Below are 19,310 nucleotides of genomic sequence, written 5' to 3'. Positions count from 1 at the left end.
ATGGCACATTCTATATAACTTTTCCCACTGTGTTGTTTTATATACCAGCTTTCACATCCCTACCCTTCGTCTTTCCAACCTCCTTTTAAATGAAAGGATCCTCTTGTCACTGTGAAGTTCCTATCATCTACACTGGTTTGCATGTTAAAGTTTCAGCATCGGTTATTCTGCTTAATGACTCCTATACCCCTGTTAATACTGTTTTATCTGGCTCTAATATTTTAAGGTCTTGTCTAATATTAATGCTAAATGCTAATATCAAAGATTTGCTACTAATATTTTAAGCTCTAGCTGCTCGTATACTAATGTTTGGGGAGGTGCTTGGGAGTTCATTGTATTGGAAAGGCTGCTGAGTAAATTTTAATGTCCTTTATGACTATTGCATAGAAATCTAGGCAAAATACATGGAATATAGGAGGAGATTTTAGCGATTTATTTATGGAATATCCTGCCAGCAACGAGCTCAGAATGAGGTTGAATATGTATGTGTGTGTGGGCACGTGAGTGTGTGTGTCTCTGCATCTCACCGATAAACCAGAGAGAAAAGCAGCCACCATGCGAGCAGAGGTGGGGGACACATGCCACCTCTCCTCCATCGGGTTATAGTGACTGCTGTCACCCAGGGTGACACCACAGGGACAGGAGATGGCTGCCACCCCCAGGTGCCAACCCCCAACCCTGAGTTACAGTTCCTCCAGTATTGCTATTTGCCCACTTAGAGTAGCCAGCTACAACCAGTCAAGTTTATCTCGTGGCAATATAACATCCTAAAAATTTACAGGGGACTAGAAAAAAACCCAAACCAAACCACAAACCAACCACCAAAGCCCTATCTTAACATCAGTTTATTAGCACAAACCTCCACCACATGCAGAGGGAGACTAGAATCCGCTCCTTCTCTGAAGAACAACCTCTCCACTAAAAATAAAATATAGTGCAGCATTTATTTCACCACAGTTTAAGAGTTAATGAAAGATTTGCACCTGTACAGCTGTTGCAGACTGAAACTAGCTTGTGGAGCGAATGTGTTTTCTGGTTGAGACAGTTGTAAATGCCTTGAGTAAAAACACTGAAGACTGCTAATGGATAGGTTTATTTTAAAGCATGCCATCTGCTATCAATCATAGAGAAGTATAGGAAGCAAGTTTGGCTGTGCTCCCTCCTTGTGAGCCTGATAAAGATAGGGCTGTGGTACTCTGGAACATTTAGTACTCAAGAGAATAAAACATCAAACCTACTCAGCAGCTCCACTAACAATAATAAAAATGCCTCTGCCTAAAGGTGACATTCTGAATTTACGATTATTTGTGTCTATAAAGTGTATTCTTTGGCTCCTGACTCATTCTGACTGTCTCACTACAAGAACAATACATTAAGCCTGCCTGAAGTAAATGGAAATCCTATCCTTTTATTAAACCAGCAGCCAGTACCTGAGATGTTCTAATGCCCTGTAGGACCCAAAGAAGGTTTTCTGCTCTAAGTGTTAATTCTTTTGCTAGGATTAAAGTCAACTGCAGAGAAAATGATTATTTTGTGCACTCAAAACTAAGCCCTTCTGCAGGTAAATGTAGTCTTAAAAGAAGAAGAATAAAAACAAGAAAACCCAAGGCAGATTCTGAATATGCAAATGATCACAAAGCAAAGGCTACAAAAGTTGCAATTCACCCTGATAGCTCATATTTTATGCTACTTAGCATTTGAGACAGGAAAAGCTTATGCTGTAAGAACCTGCCTAGGAAAACCATGCACAAAACGCCCGAAAGGTGTGTGCCAATCTTCCTTCCTAGCAGTGAACTTCACATGTGCTTAGATTCTCCAGAAGCAAATCCAGGGATTTTTTTATTTATTTTTTTTCTCTCTCTCCTCTTTTCCTACACTGCATTTTCCTCAGAAGAGACAGTTGGAAGCCGCAGAGCTACTTCCCCGAGACACACGAGCATTTGGTTAACTTCAGTGGTATGAATCATTCCCCTGGCTTACGCCACATCCCTCATCTCTCATTTGCCCTCTGGTACCCTGCCGATCAGGGGCTCTTGAGCCTGCCTGCTTAAAAATAATTAAATATATAATGCTACCTGGCAAATTCACTAGATATAAAAAACAGCGATGAAGCACTCCATATCCGATAACATTAGGCTCCTATCTGCAGCTTAACAAAATTCCCCTGCAAGTCTGCTGCTGATGGAAAGCATTGCTGAGGAAGCTTGGGGAAAACCCACCTGGTGATCAAGATCATGAGCCTAATTAAAGTTAGTAGAGAAATTAAAAGTGGGCAAAAATTGGAACGGCAGTGTGTGTGTGTGTGGGGGAAAGTAAGCACTAGGAATAGAAGGAAGATAAAAAGCAATGGGAAAAGTGAGCTTTCCTTTGAAGTCTGTTCTGGAAAGTGACGGCTTTGTCTTTCTTTGCCCCCCACACCCTAAATGCTTTACGCAGTGGGCCATAGGTCCAAGCAGAAAAACAGAAAGCAGAGGGTTATGCATATGAGGTTCACAATATTAAATCAAGGCTTCTTCTGCTCTGTATTCATTCTTTTGGTCCTCAAGAGCTTAACCGTCTCTAAAGTCTGTGGTCAAATGACCACTGATTTCAAACTGCAAGTTCAATCTGGTGACCAAAAGAACTGAGAAATAAGTTTCTCTGTAAGGATCAAAATTAGTGGATGTTTGAAATGAGTAAGAAGAAAGATTACCAAAAAATTAGGAGACTATGGAGACAAAGGAAAACTACATAGGTATAGAAGGTTGTCCTAAGGAGAGATGAATCAGCTCTGAGTGGGCTGGGAGCAGTCTGCATGGTCACTTGGCTGCAGACACACAGAAATATTGGAAAGAATGTAGGGATATAGGAAAACAAAACTCAAGTAAGAGAAAAACCTGAAAAGAGGCAGTTATCGAGACTTCCATGCTCAGCAACACCTGGGAAATAACTCCCTGGAGGTAGTCCTTACCCTCTAGGTGAGAATTTCCAGGCACCCTTTCTGCTCAAGAGCAACACCCCATCTCATAAGGAAAGAAATAACTGTCTCTTTATTACTGAGCTCTGTACCAAACCCAGTTACATGCTTCAGGAAGAGGGACAGTAAGTCACATAACAGCACATCATAATACTGAGATCTCAGACCAGTCATGACCATTACAACCTCCAGGAGAAAAAAAAAAAAAAAAAGTTCATCAAAATTTTATTCATCAAAAATCAGAATAGCATTGAATCTTTCGCAAAGAGGTACCTGTTTCCCAAAAAAATGTCATTGGCTGGATATTTTTATTTTAAGTCTGAAATGAGGCTTTTGGATTACAGGACAGAAGAGAACATCAATTCTGACTCACCCGTAGCCTGATGGTCACACATCTGGGGCTGGCAGGAGGTCCAGGTTCCAATCCCATCTTTGAAGTGCCCACATTGAAGATGGCGTCCAGCAAGGAAGATGCTCTCCATAGCCTTGCTCCATAACACTTCGACTTTGCAGGCAAAAAAAAAAAAAAAAAAAAAAAAAAAAAAAATCCCAAGGTTTTATTTTCTCTCTCCTGAGAAACGGAAACAAATTAAAAGACTTGAAATTTTTTCATGACACAGACTTCTTGTTTCTGGCCAGCCCTAACCACCAAACTGCCCAGAGGTTCAAAGGCATGTTGTTCCTACCAGAGCTGATATTGTGAACTCTCCAACTTTTGCATGAATTTAACAGGTTCTTTTTAGATTTGGTCTGTAATACACACAGTACATTTTCATATGAAAGCTTGCAAACTCGGAGCAGCTTGCTCACCAGAGTTCAAGTCCCTGGCACACAGTCCATTGCAGCTCTAATGAAAAAGCACAATGATTAGGCCTGTGTTGCTAAGATTAGACATTAGTGGCCATATCAAGAAGAGAAATACCTGCAGATTAGCACAGCAATTTGCTGCTCTAAATCTGAACCTTCTAATCTCTCTTTTTTTTAAAGTAAGTAGCAGCCCATGAATATGGGAAAAGAATTAAAACTACATTTACTAAGTGATTTCTAAAATACTGCAGCATGTGTTTTAGAAAACTGACAAGTCATTAAAATATAGTTAATAAACATTATTCAGAACTCATTGCCTTAGATTAACACTACTTTAAAATCACAGACATTCACTGATTCAGTCAGCACGCTGCCGCAAGACTAACTCTGACTGGTGCTCATGCCCTGTTTAATAAAGTATATGATGGCCAGCTCAGAGTTTACCTTGTATTTGTGTTTTCCAACTGCAAAACTATTTCAGAAATATTTGCAGAAGTCTTTAAAACTTTGCATCCTGGCAAGTGAGGGCATGCACAGAAATTGCTGTGCAGTGGCGCGTGGGAGGAGGGAGAGCCACGCTTCCACCAGCAGGTTACTGAGAAGCATCTCCTCCCATACGGGGCAGCTTACTAAAACCAGACACAGCACAGCCCACAGAAGCATCACTTGAATTCAAATGTTTTGAAAGTGAATTGCAGTTTGGTTGGGCCTAAACACGCTCTGAGCAGCAAATGCACCAGATCCAGCCGAGCGGCCAGTTCGGCCAAGCACTCACCTCCAGCCTAACAAATGCTCATCCTGTGCTGACTGATGCTACCAGCTAAAGGCATCCTAAACCTGAGTCAAAAGAAGAGTTTGTTGTATCAGCCTTCCTGGTAAAATGAACTGTGTTTTTCAGATGTGTTGGCACATGCCAAGTAAAACTGATTGACACGTTATGAAAGGCTGAAGTTAGAAAATAGTGAGGGTAAAAACTGGGGACCACTACTGCTTGGCTCTGTGAGATTACTGAAGACGCCAGAGTAGTGGGGCTCTCACTGAGCCAATACTCCTGCAATAGGAGACTGGAAACAAAGGTACAAAACATGAAAAGGTTCAAGGGAAAGCAAGGGGTGGAAGCAAAAATAAAATAGGGGAAAAAAAGGTAGCACTAATTCTCAGTGACCAATTCCAAAGAACCTGAAACCATGAACCATTTTTAATCAAACCAAGGAGAGAACCATCATGCATGACTTTCACCGATGACAGCTTTTCCAAATTTATTATGTGACTATCAAGAAATTTCCCCTTTTAGAAGCTCTGTCTTGAGCCAACTGGAGCTGACTGCTTTTCCTAAGCATACTTTATGCAACCATGATCAGCTCAGATACTGAGGGTGAAGCAAACTCGTGCAAAGCTCCCAAGTCTGAACGGTTGCCAGTGACCAGCAGCCACCAGGTGAGCCTGTCCTCACTGTGCAGAGGGTGGCAACCTGCTCCTGTTGCTGGTTTAACATTGGGGAAGGATTTGGTGAGACTATTGCTGTTTTGAGAAGGGGATGGCTGGACTCTCTTTGTATTAAAATCCCTTCACTGTCATGTTTTTTCTCTATCCTAGTATGTACACTGCAGTTCAAAAATATGACTTGAAAGGGCTGAAACTGAGAAGGGAGTCAACGTATTTGAAAAATTAAAACATTACTATTCATAGCTGACTTAGTAATGTAGTTAAAAGAAAAAAATGATGGCTTAATCAAAATTGTGTCCATCTAACAAGCTAAGATAAACATTTGCGAATGCTTTTCATGACCATTTTTAACCACTTGTAGGAATTAATGGGCAGCTTTCCTTTGTTCCTTTTTTTTTTTTTTTTTTTTTAATAAACTATTTGATAGTCAGAGATGTCTGTAACCTGATGGATGGCTTTGATTTATGACATCTGTCAGACATCAGAATTCTGGATTTGAAAGCTGAACCACGAGGGAGACCCAGATACTCAACTGGCTGTATTTTTCAACCTTTTAAAGTGATTAGGAGTTCAAAGTCTTTCATTCATTCCCCTTTCATACTGTTACTTATACAGGAGAAAGAATAACACTTTGCACAGACCTAAGATCATTTGAATGATACCAGCAAGTTTATACTCGAAGGTTCTTATGAAACATGCGTAATTAAACCCCCTTTTACCTGCTTTGAGCCAGGATGCCATATTTTGGTGCCACAGGTGTGCTAAGCTCCAAGAAACCCCATAAACCTGCCCATCTTCTCCTTGCAGGACAGTGGTCGCCACCACTGTGGCTTGGGCACATTTGCTGCACAGGGCTAAGCAGAGCAAAGCAAAGCAGAGGAAAGCATGTAGCCAGCTCCTGCGCAATGCACTGTGTTAAACGTATTAACTGAGCAGTGCTGACACGAGGTGAAGCTGTAGAGGAGCATATGCAACGAGAAAGTGCAACGAGCAGGTTCCCTGTTCCCAGGGCAAGCACTGCCAACATCAGCAGAGCAGCCCCAGGAAGGGGAGCGAAGCAGGGAAAGGAGTTGCCAGTGGGGAACAGCCCCCACACCTCCCTGGCAGCTGTGCAGGTCAGGGATGCTTTAGCAGGAGACTCTGAGATACATGGTACGCACATGAGGATACTGGGTCAGTCAGGGCCTCCCTGGAGCAGCCTGGTTGGAGGCGAGTCCTCCGGCGGCACATCTTGAAGCAACAAGGATTATTTTTGAGGCTGCAACTGCTCTGAAGTCTGCAAGGAAAATAACCTGTTTAAAAATAATTTAAAAATCTTTGAGAAACTCGGAAGTGTGGATCAAGCTCTTGTTTACCTTAGCCCAGTGGCGAAGGAAAACTGCTGTCAGAAATACAAGTATTTAAACAGTCTATAACAGCAAGGAAGCAAATGACTACTTTTGCCAGTGACGGAGGAGAGCTCAGCTGCTCTCTGCAAGCCAGAGGGATTTGCATCCAGCCCAGAGCTGGAAACACTCTCTGGAGCAGAAATCCCTCTCCTCAGCCTCCCCAGTGCCTGTCGCATCAGGCATGGATGAAACCTCGAAGCTCCCGATCACGCGACTCTGTTCCCATCTGGATTGCTGCCGCCTGGTCCCACACGGCGGGTGGCAGGAGGAGGACCCACTCGGCACGGGGCTGAACCACCATCCTCCGTCTTCTTCTGCGCCACCGCTTCCAGCAGTTGAAAACGAGCCATGAGTGCATAAATATGTGAAAATATTTATCGCCCACTCCTAGCCATGTTGAAAAGAAACCTGTTGTGGTTAAATGACTCGGTCAGTTCTTTAGGGATTTTCCGAAGTTTCCTATAAAAAGAAATCTGTGGGAAACGAATGGTTGCATAATCACTAACACATGCCAATTCATATAAGCCTATTATCTTTTATGGCATTTTGTACTCTATTGTCCTTACTCTGGTGAATTGCTGTCTTACAATTCTTTTCCCTATTAAATTATTTACACATTTTGCTCTCTCCGACCCTTTTGCATCAGTGAGATACTTAGCATCCACATTAGGAAAGAAGGCAAAGACAAAGGGTCCCTTCTCCTCTTCTGACATCATGTTTTTCCCACCTTCACAGGCCTATCCAAACAACAGTCTCAGTCTCCTTCAGAATGGGAAGGACCTTTTCAAGTGAGAAGAGGCAATAATATTAGCTGTGTCTTGATGCCACAAAAGGTACCTTTTTTCTTAAAGAAAATGCATTTTTAGAGAGGGCTTGCCAAGGTCCCTGATAAGAAATGTCCCACATTCATAATTTTAAAATTACATATTCTCTTGAAAATGCTGAAAGTTGCCTACAGGTCATCAAAGCAATTCTTAGAAATAAACCCCAAGTGTCTTGGAAGTCTTAATTACACTGTATTTCAATTGGATTTAGGTTACTAAAACACAGACTTTAATAGGAACTTCAGACCTTTAAAAACCTTCTGGTTTTAGCTTTTAGGAGCCTGACACTGCCTGAAAGCCAACCAGGACTTCACCTTTAGAATCACGTTTTCAGTGGCGTTTTTCAGTTTTACATTCTTCCCAAGAACAACTAGCTAATAAATATATGAATCATGGCTAAGCAGTCACTTTTCCAAAAGATGTGGCGTCCAACATTGCTGCAGTTTTTAATAAGTAAAGGAAAAGCGGAGAAGACCTGTGTGTCTACATAATATATATAAGCCTTTATATATATATATATATATATATATATATATATATATAAAAAATATATAAATAATGTAAGCCTTCCCCCCCCCCCAAAAAAAAAAAAAAAGCTATAACCTTTTTTTTTCTCTAAAATTACCTAGATACTGAGAGCAGTTATCATTAACTGCTACTAACCACAGAGCTGTAGGACCAGGGAAGAGCCCAAATTAGCTGCAGCAATCTTTAGAATAAACTGAGAGGTAACCCCCTATAATCATAATATGTGAGAGAGGACACTGCACAGCAAAAATGGGTCCTAGGGATGCGCAGGCAGGGAATAAATGAGCTATAGGTTCACAGCACAGCTACTAGTCCTAAATACATGGTAAAATAGCTGTCCTTTGGCTATACCACTTTCATTTCTGCATGGCAGACAAGTCCAGTTCTTCAGAGCAGATTTATGTGACTTTTTCCCAGAAATGCTACAGGAAAACAGGAGGACTGGGGAGAGACCTCATGTCTCCTGGACTTCTCAGTTCTCCACCTCCCGTGTACTGCCCATGCCAAGGGGTTCAGACACTTCTGCAGGGCAGTTTCATCTTTGGAAAAGCAGCAGATCTGAAAGGGTAGCCTAGAGGTAAGTTTGGAGGTCAGTGGAGATCAGACCTGGGGATGCCAAAGACGAGGAAGCAAGCCAGCAATGATCAATTACTGAATGAAAGTGCAGACAGGAGACATTTCTGTTGTTACACAACATCCTCCCAAACATGTAAACCCTTGGTATTCATGCAGGGACTCAAACAATTGCAACCAAAATCAACTGCAGCTTTGACCTCTTTTGCCATTCTTGAGGTATTAATGTCTTAGATTCCATTTCCCTCTGAACAAGGAGGCAATGGCCAGCAGCTCCCCAATTTATCTGACACATTTTAGAAGGCCTGCCAGCCCCAGCAAGTCAACATGAGCTCCTCTTCATTTACCTCCGACTCCCAGCAAGCAAGAGCAGAAAAGCTCTCTATCAAGGGCAGAAACATGCCAGGCCAACAAACAAGTCCCTGCAAACCATGTCAACCTTCCAGAAAAAGATTCTTTCCATTGTCAACATGAGCTGGCTTTTACAGACAAAGATACCCATTTCAGTTCTCCTGTGATATTCCACTTATTTTAGGTGTTTTCTTTAATGTGCATTTTTCTGAACCTAGACTGAGTTTTCTTTTAATTACAAATAATTTCTAAAACTACTTGCCAGCATTCACACCCTGCAAACATTTGCTTGTTGTCAAGGGCTTCTGAGGACCTCTAGCACCTGTCATCTTCTGCCAACATCAACCTTTCCATATGGGTCTCCAGAAAAGAATACGGAGAGCTGTAAAACACACTCATCTTAAATCATGGTTTCTCTGATGTGCATCAGGAGTTCAGAGAGGAGGTTCCATTCCCTTTTGTTCCTCCTCCCGTGTCTGTATCTTCCTTTCTTGATTCTCCCTTCAAAAACAGATTTACTCTTATTTCTACCAGTCTTGCAAGATCTACTTTGGTTCTACCTCTTCCCATTAGCTAGGAGACCAAACTATTCAGTCCACTGGTAACATTTTAAAGCATTATATCAGCCTATATAATTTTATCATCATTGTGTTATTTTCACTAAAAAAAAAATGTAACTGATCAGACACCTAATGCTACTTAAGTGTGAATAGATATTTTTGTGATTGAATAATAACATCTGTTTTGATTTTCCAGCCACAAAAGTGCTTTTAATCTGGCCTTCCTTTATTTGAACTTTTCACATCTGCTCAGGCCTGCTTCCCATAAACTAAATACCAGATCCTTTCACAATGTAGGAAATTTACCTGCACAAGTTGTTGTCCTAGCTCCAAAGATTTCTTTATAGGAGCCAGATAAAAATGTCAGAAGACTAATAAATATAGTCTTAGTGCACTGTATATTTATTAAATGTTACTATTTATTTTCTCAGTCCCAAATGGTTGGTATTCACAGATCTAATCCCGCAAAACTTATTTTCATGAATGAACTCATTAACTTATATTGAATAAAGTATGTTATAGGATGGTGCCCCATATTTCACACAGAATTTAGAGGTAAACTTGTACAATACATTACAGCATCAGTACAAATTCAATCAATCAGAAATTATAGGGATGGGCCGATGCACTGTGCTTTCAGCAGATAAAAAAAAAGCCGTAAGGGGGATTTCATACAGCATTTTCAGGGTTACCTCCAAAGGCTTGGTAGTGGATTATGAATTTTGACTTACTCTGATCTCTTCAGAGGTGAGCAAAGTCAGGAAGGAGAACAATCCTCTCAAAAAAGCTTTCCCCACCCACCCACCCTTTTTTTTTTTTTTTTTTTTTAATTAGGCATTTGGTTTCTAATTGTAGCTCAGATCCTAAAAATAGATATGTTTAGGGTTTGGTTTGTTGTTTTTTTTTTAAAGACAGAAAATTAAAGGGAGGGGTATGAAACTTCAACTAAAACAAAACAGGCTGAAGGGTTTTGCTGCTGACATCACCAGGATGGGAAATGCATCCCGGGTATCAAGCAAACGTTAAGGATCATTCTTTAAACTCAAAGCTAAACTACAGAAGAATTTTGCAAAAAAACGCCCTCTCATCAGCCTCTTCATAATATCTTCATCTATTCAGCATTTCTTTCCACTGTTAGAAAGATATATCTGGAGAACTCCTACGTCCCTGGGCCCCATGCAGCTGAGGCTGTGTCTGCAGTAAAACTGCAACATTAGGCTGCTTTTCTTAGGGAGATAACTCAGCAGATAGCTCTTCAAAGCAAAGGGGAGCACTGTTTGCAGAGCAGCCGAGAAGACAGGTTTTCCCAATCTCGGGGTGCCAGGAGCACTTCTTTTCAAAGTCTCCTACCTCTGCAAGAGTGAGGCAACAAGGTTTCATCCTTTTATTTTGTTTTGAATCTTCAACAAAACTTAGGCTCTGTGATTTGGCAATCTCATTAAACATAGATTTATCAAGTGAAAACACTCACCAGCACCAGTTTTAAATAGATGTGAGGTGGGAAAGTACAGCAAGGACCACAGTGGCTTTGCAAAGACTCGGAGAAAAAAAGCAGAATCTACGCGCTGCCCTTGATTTACACCTTGATTTTTTCCATCTGCAAAAAGAAATGGAACTGCGTCACGATGGAACAGTTGTGAGAATCACAAAGAACTTAACAAGTCAGAAATGGATTAAAAAGCACTTTATGGCTTGTTAAAGAAATCCCCCTGTTCCTCAGAAGCATTTTTAGCATCTTATTAGTGGTATTTGATCTGACTAACATATTGACTAGTCATTTGAATAGGAGATGAATCCTTTTTGATGGACCACAAAGGGAGTATAAATTCAAATGAGGCACTTCTCCAAATTTTTATTTTAGTATAACCCCAAACAGCCAATAACTTCTGTAAAGGTTTTTTCTGTGCCCCACAGAAGACAATCCTAATGATCTTTTAAATCACGTATCTCTTTCTTCTTTGAAAGCAACTGTTGCATTCGTATTTAACTCAAATAATTGTGAGTTGAAAGTTCTCTTTTTACCTGCTTTCTGAAATACCGGGTACCTATTTGGCCTAAGGAAATACTCCAAGTCAGTACCTTCTTCAATCTTTTTCTTAACCCATCCATCATCAAACCAGTACGCTGCCATCAGTTGAATTCACTGTCAATATCTTTCTCGCACCAAGTAGTTCAGAATTTGACAAACGAAAAATAAGAGGCATATCAGAGAAATATACGAAAAGCCTGGGTGCTTTCAGTTGGGCTCTGACCTGAAACGCTTTCTATCCGTTCAATCTGGACTGTTTAAGACTAGTTTCAGTGTCACCAGTACGGACACTGCTACAGAGTCCATGGGCTGACCCACAATTATCTTCTGCTTGGCAAAAGCCAGGAAACTTGTTTCTAGTCATTTCTGAGCAGTTTTACATTATCTAAGATTTTGCACTTAGAAATAAGTTGGAGACCTCCAGCTCATTTTGAAAACAGTAATTTATAGCTACACAGACTTTATGATTTTACAGTGTTTTGATAGTTACGCCTTCACTATACACATGGAACATTTAAAAACGGATTAGAAGCCATTAATCTCAGAATATATGAGGAATTCGTAGCCTAAAGAGGAACTCAGAGCATTTGCAGTCTAAGTCTTTGCATCTAGGTGTACAGTTTTATGAAGGTATTATATCCTATTAGAGAAGCAGGTCAAGAATTAGACAACCATATTGTGGTAAAAGTGCTGTATTACAAATCAGGGATCTGAATACTTTGTCATACAGTACAAAATACTGACCTTAGACAAGTATTTAGGTTGGAAATAATTTTAGGCAGTTCCTGTCTCTTGTTGCAATCTCCAACAGCACCTAGCGCGTTGAATCCCTATACGCCATTTCATCCTTCAGGCACAACAATAACCGTAGTCTCCCACTTCATTAAAGTCTTTAATTTTAAAATTTAAATACCTTAAAGTCAGAGATCAGGTCAAATCCAATCCTTCTATTTTCCATACCTATGCCTTGAAACATGGAGGAAATGGACTCAATCCAGACCTTTGCAGTAGGCCATTAGTCCCACCAGAGCCTGACCTCCGATGCTAGGTTGAAATACGCCTACCCTCTGGTGAATGTCAGGTCCAAATCCAAATCTGGATCCCAAATTTGCGGTATGGGCCCATCTGTACTTGAAAGCAACATTTTAAAGAAAGAGGAAAGCTAAGATCATGAAAATCTCTATTGGAATACCACACACAATAGATTTATGAACCTAAGCAACTAATCTTTTTTTTTCCTGTGTAAAATCAAAACTACCACAGGATTTCCCGTCCATATATCCCACATGCTTTTACCAACTTTCTTTAAAATTCTCAGTGTCCCAATATTCTGAAACTTCTGAGCATCCACTGTTTTTCTGCAAGCTTTATCCGCTCTGAAAACTAGGCCATGGTCAAGAATTAATTTTTGTATAGGAAAAGTGATTTTATCTATTTACTTTTGCAATATAGTTATGACTGGTGAAAGCATAGTACACAATAAAACCCTTGGGTAACAGCCTGAAATATGATTAATTCTCTTCAATGACAAGTTGGTTTATTTCTGTGGAGCTGACTGTATACATTGGGTCAAGACGCATGCAAGACCAAGCCCTGCAAACTGCCAGCGCACGCCTTGCAGGATCTTCGGAGTGCAGTCTTCATTTAGAGAACAGTCAGGAGCACGTCAAGTAAAACACCAACAGCACTAAAGGGAACTTATAAATGTTTGCAAATTCGTTTCACGGATTAATGACCCTACATATAAGAATTGACATTTCCAGGACAAATCACTTCTTTATCCTACCAAATATTTCAGCAGTTTTTGCTTACACCAAAGCAGAGTCAAATTTTTCCTTCTTCAGATCAAACGAGATCTAAAATCTGGGAAGATTTAACGGTAAAATAAAAGCAATGGGGAATGTAAATGTTAACCATCTGCAATTGGCATTACTGCTATTTCTTATTAGGTGATATCTCTATCAATGGCATTATAATTTTACTTTTGTTATCTCTCACAACTTTTCTGTCTATTATGGTTAATCATTGATAAACAAACACTTTGACTGACTTAAAAAGTGGCAATCATCTCATCTAAATTTAACTGTGTAAAAGTCAAACACCTACTCCAAGCTACTCGTGAAGGCTCCTTCTATAGATAGTGGTGACAGATTGGCATTTTCAGAGAGAGACTTATCCTACCTGTCTTACACACTTGTTTTAAGATGGGATTAATCACTCTTTGGAAGTACTTTCTTCTTTTTCTTGCCTTGGACTGACTTCAGTAAAAAGAAACACACCTGTTTTGACAAAAAAAAAAAAAAACAACAACAACAACAACAACAACAAAAAATCCAAAAGATTATTTTAGGCCCTGATCTTGAAGCCACAAAGGTATTTAGCCTCAAAAGCACAGTTCCTTTAGGATGCAGAAAGCCTCCTAAAGGCAGATGGGAAGAAGGAAGGTGGAGAGAGACAGAAGCAGTCTTCACAATTACACTTGTTACCTGCCCCAGTTCTTTTCCTTTAGGGCTGGTAAGAAGAAATGCTTAGGAGAACCAAGGCACAAGGAATTTATTATTATTATTATTGTGTGCTACTTAATGTAAAGAAACGGTGGGGACTGCCACAGTTTCACCCTTGGTGGAATTCCAGTGACAGAAACGTTTTCCAGGCTTTGGCAGGGGAGGGCGACTGGCCAATAGCTATTCTCCTTCAGCAGAAGCAAAGCAAAACCAGCATCTCCTTTTTTCACATGAGATCAGCTCAAGCTCAACACAGAGAAGGACCACACACCAACTGTTGCTTCAGGACACGAGCCTTAGGAACCAATTCAATGGAAACTTCTAATACCCTTAAAATCATTCAAAAGAAAAGATGCTGATGCTGATGAGGGAAGAAACATTCTTCTTGGCGTCTCTCCATTTCAAATTCTGCTACAGTGACAGTATCTGGATTAGGCTCCAGGACAGTATTTCTGAAACAGCAGGAGCCCTGCTTACTGCATCAGTTTTAAATTATAAGCCTTCCAAAGATGTCAACACCACTTTCCTGGAGACTTTCCTGAAATTAAAACACTGAGCTTTTCCCCTGAGCCGTCACAGAATCATATGGATCCGTTGCCCAGTGCCACCATTTGTATTATGATTTGCCTATGTTGGGTCACTGCTACTTCTTCATTTCTGCTCTGTAGTCTGCCTTGCTCTTTGATGTTACTCAGTCACTGTTTCCTTTCCCTTTACTTTTATCTCTGTCCTGGCATTCTTCCTTTAAGCATCCTCTCTACCAGATGGTCTCCATCTCTCCTTCAGAAGTGCCCAAAATATTCCTACTGCCTCCTCTTGATCTTCCCTCAGCAGCAAACCTCTTCATCCTACAGAGCTCAAATACCAATGGGTTTCTCCTCCTTGCTGCTCTGCATCTTTCTCGCACTTTGAAAAGGAATTCATTGGAAGCAGCTAACCTCCCATCCTCATTATGCATGATGCACTCATTTATAAGAGCTTACCCGGGAGAAAAATTCAGACGGGATACACCCTGGTACAATATTGTTTTTTCAAGTGGAAATGCATCTGATGTCTGCGTGCCAAACTGGAGCTCTAGTTTATAAACAGGAGCTCCAACTTTTTCATTTGGAAATCCATATGGATCCTCTAATCTGAAGGTCAAAACAGCTTTCATGAAAGATACTGAAAACAACAATACTTTATATTCACCAGCATAATTCTATAAAGATGGTTCAATATTATAGCATCATCAGAGGATTCAACAAAGTCTCTGTATTATGTATTTTTAAGATGGGGTTTAGAGACTGTAAGATGAGGCTTCAGAAGTTTACAGAGAGAAAAAAAAATCTTGTCACAATTTATATCTTCCTAATAGGTCACTGAAACTCTGAGGATAACAATTGCTTTTGCTTGCAGTTGGCAGTACACTATTATCAAGAATAAAGCTCCAGATATTTCCGTGGAAGTACAAGCACTTACTAAATGCAGCAGCATAATAATGTATTATATATTATACAAATACAGCAAGGTAGGATTTGTGTTTGTCTCTTTGTGAAAGAAGAAAACTCTGAAATGACCTTCTGTTCATAAGTTTCTTTGAAAAAGGCTTGGCCTGAAACCACTTCACTGCTATTGATACAGTCTGGGTTTTGTACATAAATCTTAAATGTAAGCATTGCTTCAAAAATAACTAAGCAATCACAAAGCTTTACTTTTCAGATTCAATTGCCTTCAAATCCTTTATTGAAGTCCCCTTGGCACTGTCACTTCAAAATCAGGATAATGCTGTATAGTGTTTCTCAGTTTCAGTAAAACAAAAGCCTTATTGAATAAATATGTGTGAAAATGCTGAAAACAAAACAGTCTCAGCAGTCACCACCTGACCGGCTCACGGTGACCCTCCCTGGTGACCCATGTGGGCTCAGCACTCAACTTCTTGCCATGTCGCAGCACCATTCAGTTTCACCGTCTTTGTCCTTAAAAACTGTAGCAAAACACACGTTTTCTTCGCAGAAACCTAAAAGCAGGCTTTAGACATCAAGGAACAGCAAGGTGACCTAGGATTTCCATATGCAGGAAGCTGATGATCAAATAATATATCCTTTTTTAATCTGCTTCTTGTGTCACGAATATACAGAAAACCTGGTGGGTTCTAATAATCCCTTAACCCCGGGGTTTGTGAGGAGAGCTTACAATGCTACCGCATTACAGAAACGTAAAGGCAGAACGAAAAAAACTAGTATTTACTATCTGGTGCCTCGTTCTGCTCTCAAAAAGTATGACTCAGGAACAGTTTTCTTTTTTTCCACAAGTCATCTTCCAGTATAGCCTGTGCTTCCCTGCAGTTAAAATATTAGCTCAGCCCCATAGATCCCATTACTGCAGTAAGACAGCAGCGCGTGCCAGCGTCCCAGTGGTCAGGTTGCCCTCTCCTCTCAGGGCCATGGATCCCAGGTGTCCAAGCCACAGAAACTGGAGTCACCCAGCAATTAGTTGCTGCCTCTCTGGCACTCAGTATTGGCAGGAGGCACTGGGCTAGCGCTGGTTCACAGCTGACTGCACCAAACAACTACCAGGCAGGACAAAGTCTGCTTGAATTAGATTCGATTTTGCTTTCAAAAATGTTCTCCCTCTCATTAATTTGCTCCAGCCTTGTATTTCACTTTGCTATCAAAGAGCTGCAATAGTCTTCAAAAGCTCAAAGAACCTCATAAGAAAATATATTTTTGTTAGCAGGTGAAGTAACAGGGTTTTTTAGTTGTGAAAGATTAATTCCAATAAGTTTGCACTAAAAGGCAAGATTCATCAGTTTTATTCCTGACTCTTTAAGTCCATTTAAACTAAAAGAAAAAAGTACCAAGTAATTATTAAAAATCAACTTGATAAGCTACAGAATAAGGAACAAAACATGAGCTGTTTATAAAAAAGTATGAAGAACTGTGAACCCTGTAGTTCAAGTACCAAGAATGAGAGAGACACCAAGTACCCAGAAAAGATGCTGTTTTCTTCTGGAGACTAGAAATATCCATCAGGGATCACAGTACAGACCGACAGTTGGGCTGAGGCACTGCAGTTTTGCTTCACCTGAACACGAGGTAGTCCCAGCTCTGCCTGACACCCTGACACCCATGTACCTGTGAAGCCAGTGCTGGTTTTCCCCCCAGTCATGCATTGCTAAACCCTCCATACCTCCTTAAACCCAGTCTGTGACAGCTAGTGCCCAAATCGGGTGTGCAGAGCCCGGGGAGGTGGCCTCAACACAGGCAGGGCAAGGAGGGCAGCCTTGGCTTAATGCTGGGACCGCTATGAATGCCTGACCCTCCTCACTTCACATCACTGTGTGCAGCAGATGTCCAACTCCACGCAGTTGGAAAGGGCAGATAAAAAAAGGAGTGAATAAATGCTACAAATTGAGGTTGGGTTAGCTCTGCAATATAGGAGATCAGACTAGACAGAAGCAAAAATATTTTTTTCTCAGATTAGAAATGGATAAATGAGAGAGAGAAGGAAGGAAAACACGCAATACAGAAACGAAGATAAGAAAGAAATTGTTCATCTTATGTATGGGAACCAACTGCTGCGCGTGTATTTCCTGTGCAATTTTAGTAACTACTCCAAGTTGTTAATCTGAAACACTTTGCAGGAAGTGGACCATCTCTTTAATTTAAAATGTTGTTTGGAACACTACAGGATTTTTAGATAATTGAGCTAACACACTGGATTCTCGATCTGCACAGCATAAGGGCTACGGCCAGGATTTTCACACGTAGATGTAGATGTTTCACTGCAGAATAGGACATCTAAGCATTCAAGTTCAATCATTTATATTTGCATACTTACACAGTCTTGTAAGGTAACTGTTTACTGGCAATATCAAGTATAAAATTTCATCCCGGTGACATACACGTTACTGTGGACATACAATCATCCACCACAGTTAGCCAGGGTGAGCATACACTAAGCCCAAAAGTAAAGGCTATTTCCAAATTAATTAATATAAAAACAAATAACCTGTAAACTAAGGTGACTGCTTGTTCATAAATTAACACAGAACAGCCTGGCGGGAATGCAATGTGTGCAGTTTTCACACATGGCAAAAGTTTGCCAGTGGTTGTATCCTTTACAAGGTGAAGGCTATGTTACCAACAAGCACGTTTTCATCTGGCCTTCGACTTCAAAATAACAGTAAAAATCAAACACAAACAGTTATTTTCTTTCTTTTGGGATTTGGCACATGTGTTATAACAGACATAGATGGAAACCTCTAAAATAAATTAAGAAATGTACTTGTCAGTTTATTAATCAAAGTTTACCTGCTTCACATTACATGGAGACAAATTAAACAAGCTACCATGGTACTCAGAAAACATCTGCTAATGAAGTCAGAAGTAATGATAAACAAACTTGAGTTCCCTTTGTGGTTGATTTCCATCCAGCTGCATTTAATTATAAAAGAGCTATCAAAGAAAGCTCCCCATTAGCAGCTAATTCAGAATGACTTCAGAGGAAAATCCCAGAGCCTCCAGTGATATCTTCCCAACAACTTTCTCATCTCTGCAAGTGATTGAGAAGAGCTGAATCAGACCAGTTTAGTGATCAGTCCTCCCACTAACTATTGGAATAAAATGAGGATGATCTATCTTTTCACTACCTGTGATGATCTGTTTTCAAAGCATTCTTGTTGGTAGGACCTCCACGATCTAGCAGTCTCTTTTGTGAGCAATCTCTGCCAAAAACATCAGTGTCAATGAGCAAGACAGAGGTAAATCTGAAAATTACTGTATGCATTTTCTAAAGCGGAGCATCTGCTGATATTACTGAGAATATTTGTTGCTACAAGCTTTTTAATAATGCCTCTTTGACTTCGGTATTTCTCACAATGAGATTAAAGGTGTAGTAATTAATAAATATCTAATTCTGGTTTACATCAGTCAGGAATTTTTGTGTTGATATAGCTAGAGGTCTGTGTAGTCCCAGACTGATGTTCTGAACCAGCATGGCCACACCTGAATGTTATTAAAGTATAGCAGCCACTGGAAAAAAAAAAAAAAATAAAAGCAAATACATCAGGGTTTCTCTGTTACTCCTTAGATTGAGAATTTTTGGTAATTCTATGGACAAGCAACCTGTCCATCAAACCAAAAAAAAGTGAAAATTTTGCAATGCACCCAGAACTACCAACAATTTTTTAAAACTCCATTAATTCCAGCAATAACCATGATTCCCCAAAAGGGCTCTGTGTACACCGTGTGGTAACGCACAAGCAACTTGTAACATTTTTCCATTAGAAGGTTTGGATAATGGCAAGGAGACAAGTACAATAAATCATTGAATGATTTTTGGTTTTTTCCTCTCTTATTCT

General features: G+C 40.3%; 1 protein-coding gene across 1 annotated transcript in view; it reads right to left on the bottom strand.

Annotated features, from left to right (window-relative positions):
• Window positions 1-19,310, bottom strand: part of LOC308068144 (uncharacterized protein) — a 66,437-nt gene that overhangs the window by 14,919 nt on the left and 32,208 nt on the right. The window contains exons 6-8 of the mRNA XM_080398233.1: window positions 10,905-11,030; window positions 6,370-6,501; window positions 3,330-3,461 (exon numbers count right to left, since the gene is read on the bottom strand). Coding sequence (XP_080254359.1) covers window positions 3,330-3,461; window positions 6,370-6,501; window positions 10,905-11,030 — 390 coding nt within the window. The remainder of the gene's footprint in view (window positions 1-3,329; window positions 3,462-6,369; window positions 6,502-10,904; window positions 11,031-19,310) is intronic.

This window comes from Falco punctatus (genome assembly GCF_963210335.1).
Source record: "Falco punctatus genome assembly, chromosome: 8".
NCBI lineage: Eukaryota > Metazoa > Chordata > Aves > Falconiformes > Falconidae > Falco > Falco punctatus.
Note: the sequence above shows the minus strand (reverse complement) of the source record. Positions and strands in the feature narration are given on the sequence as shown.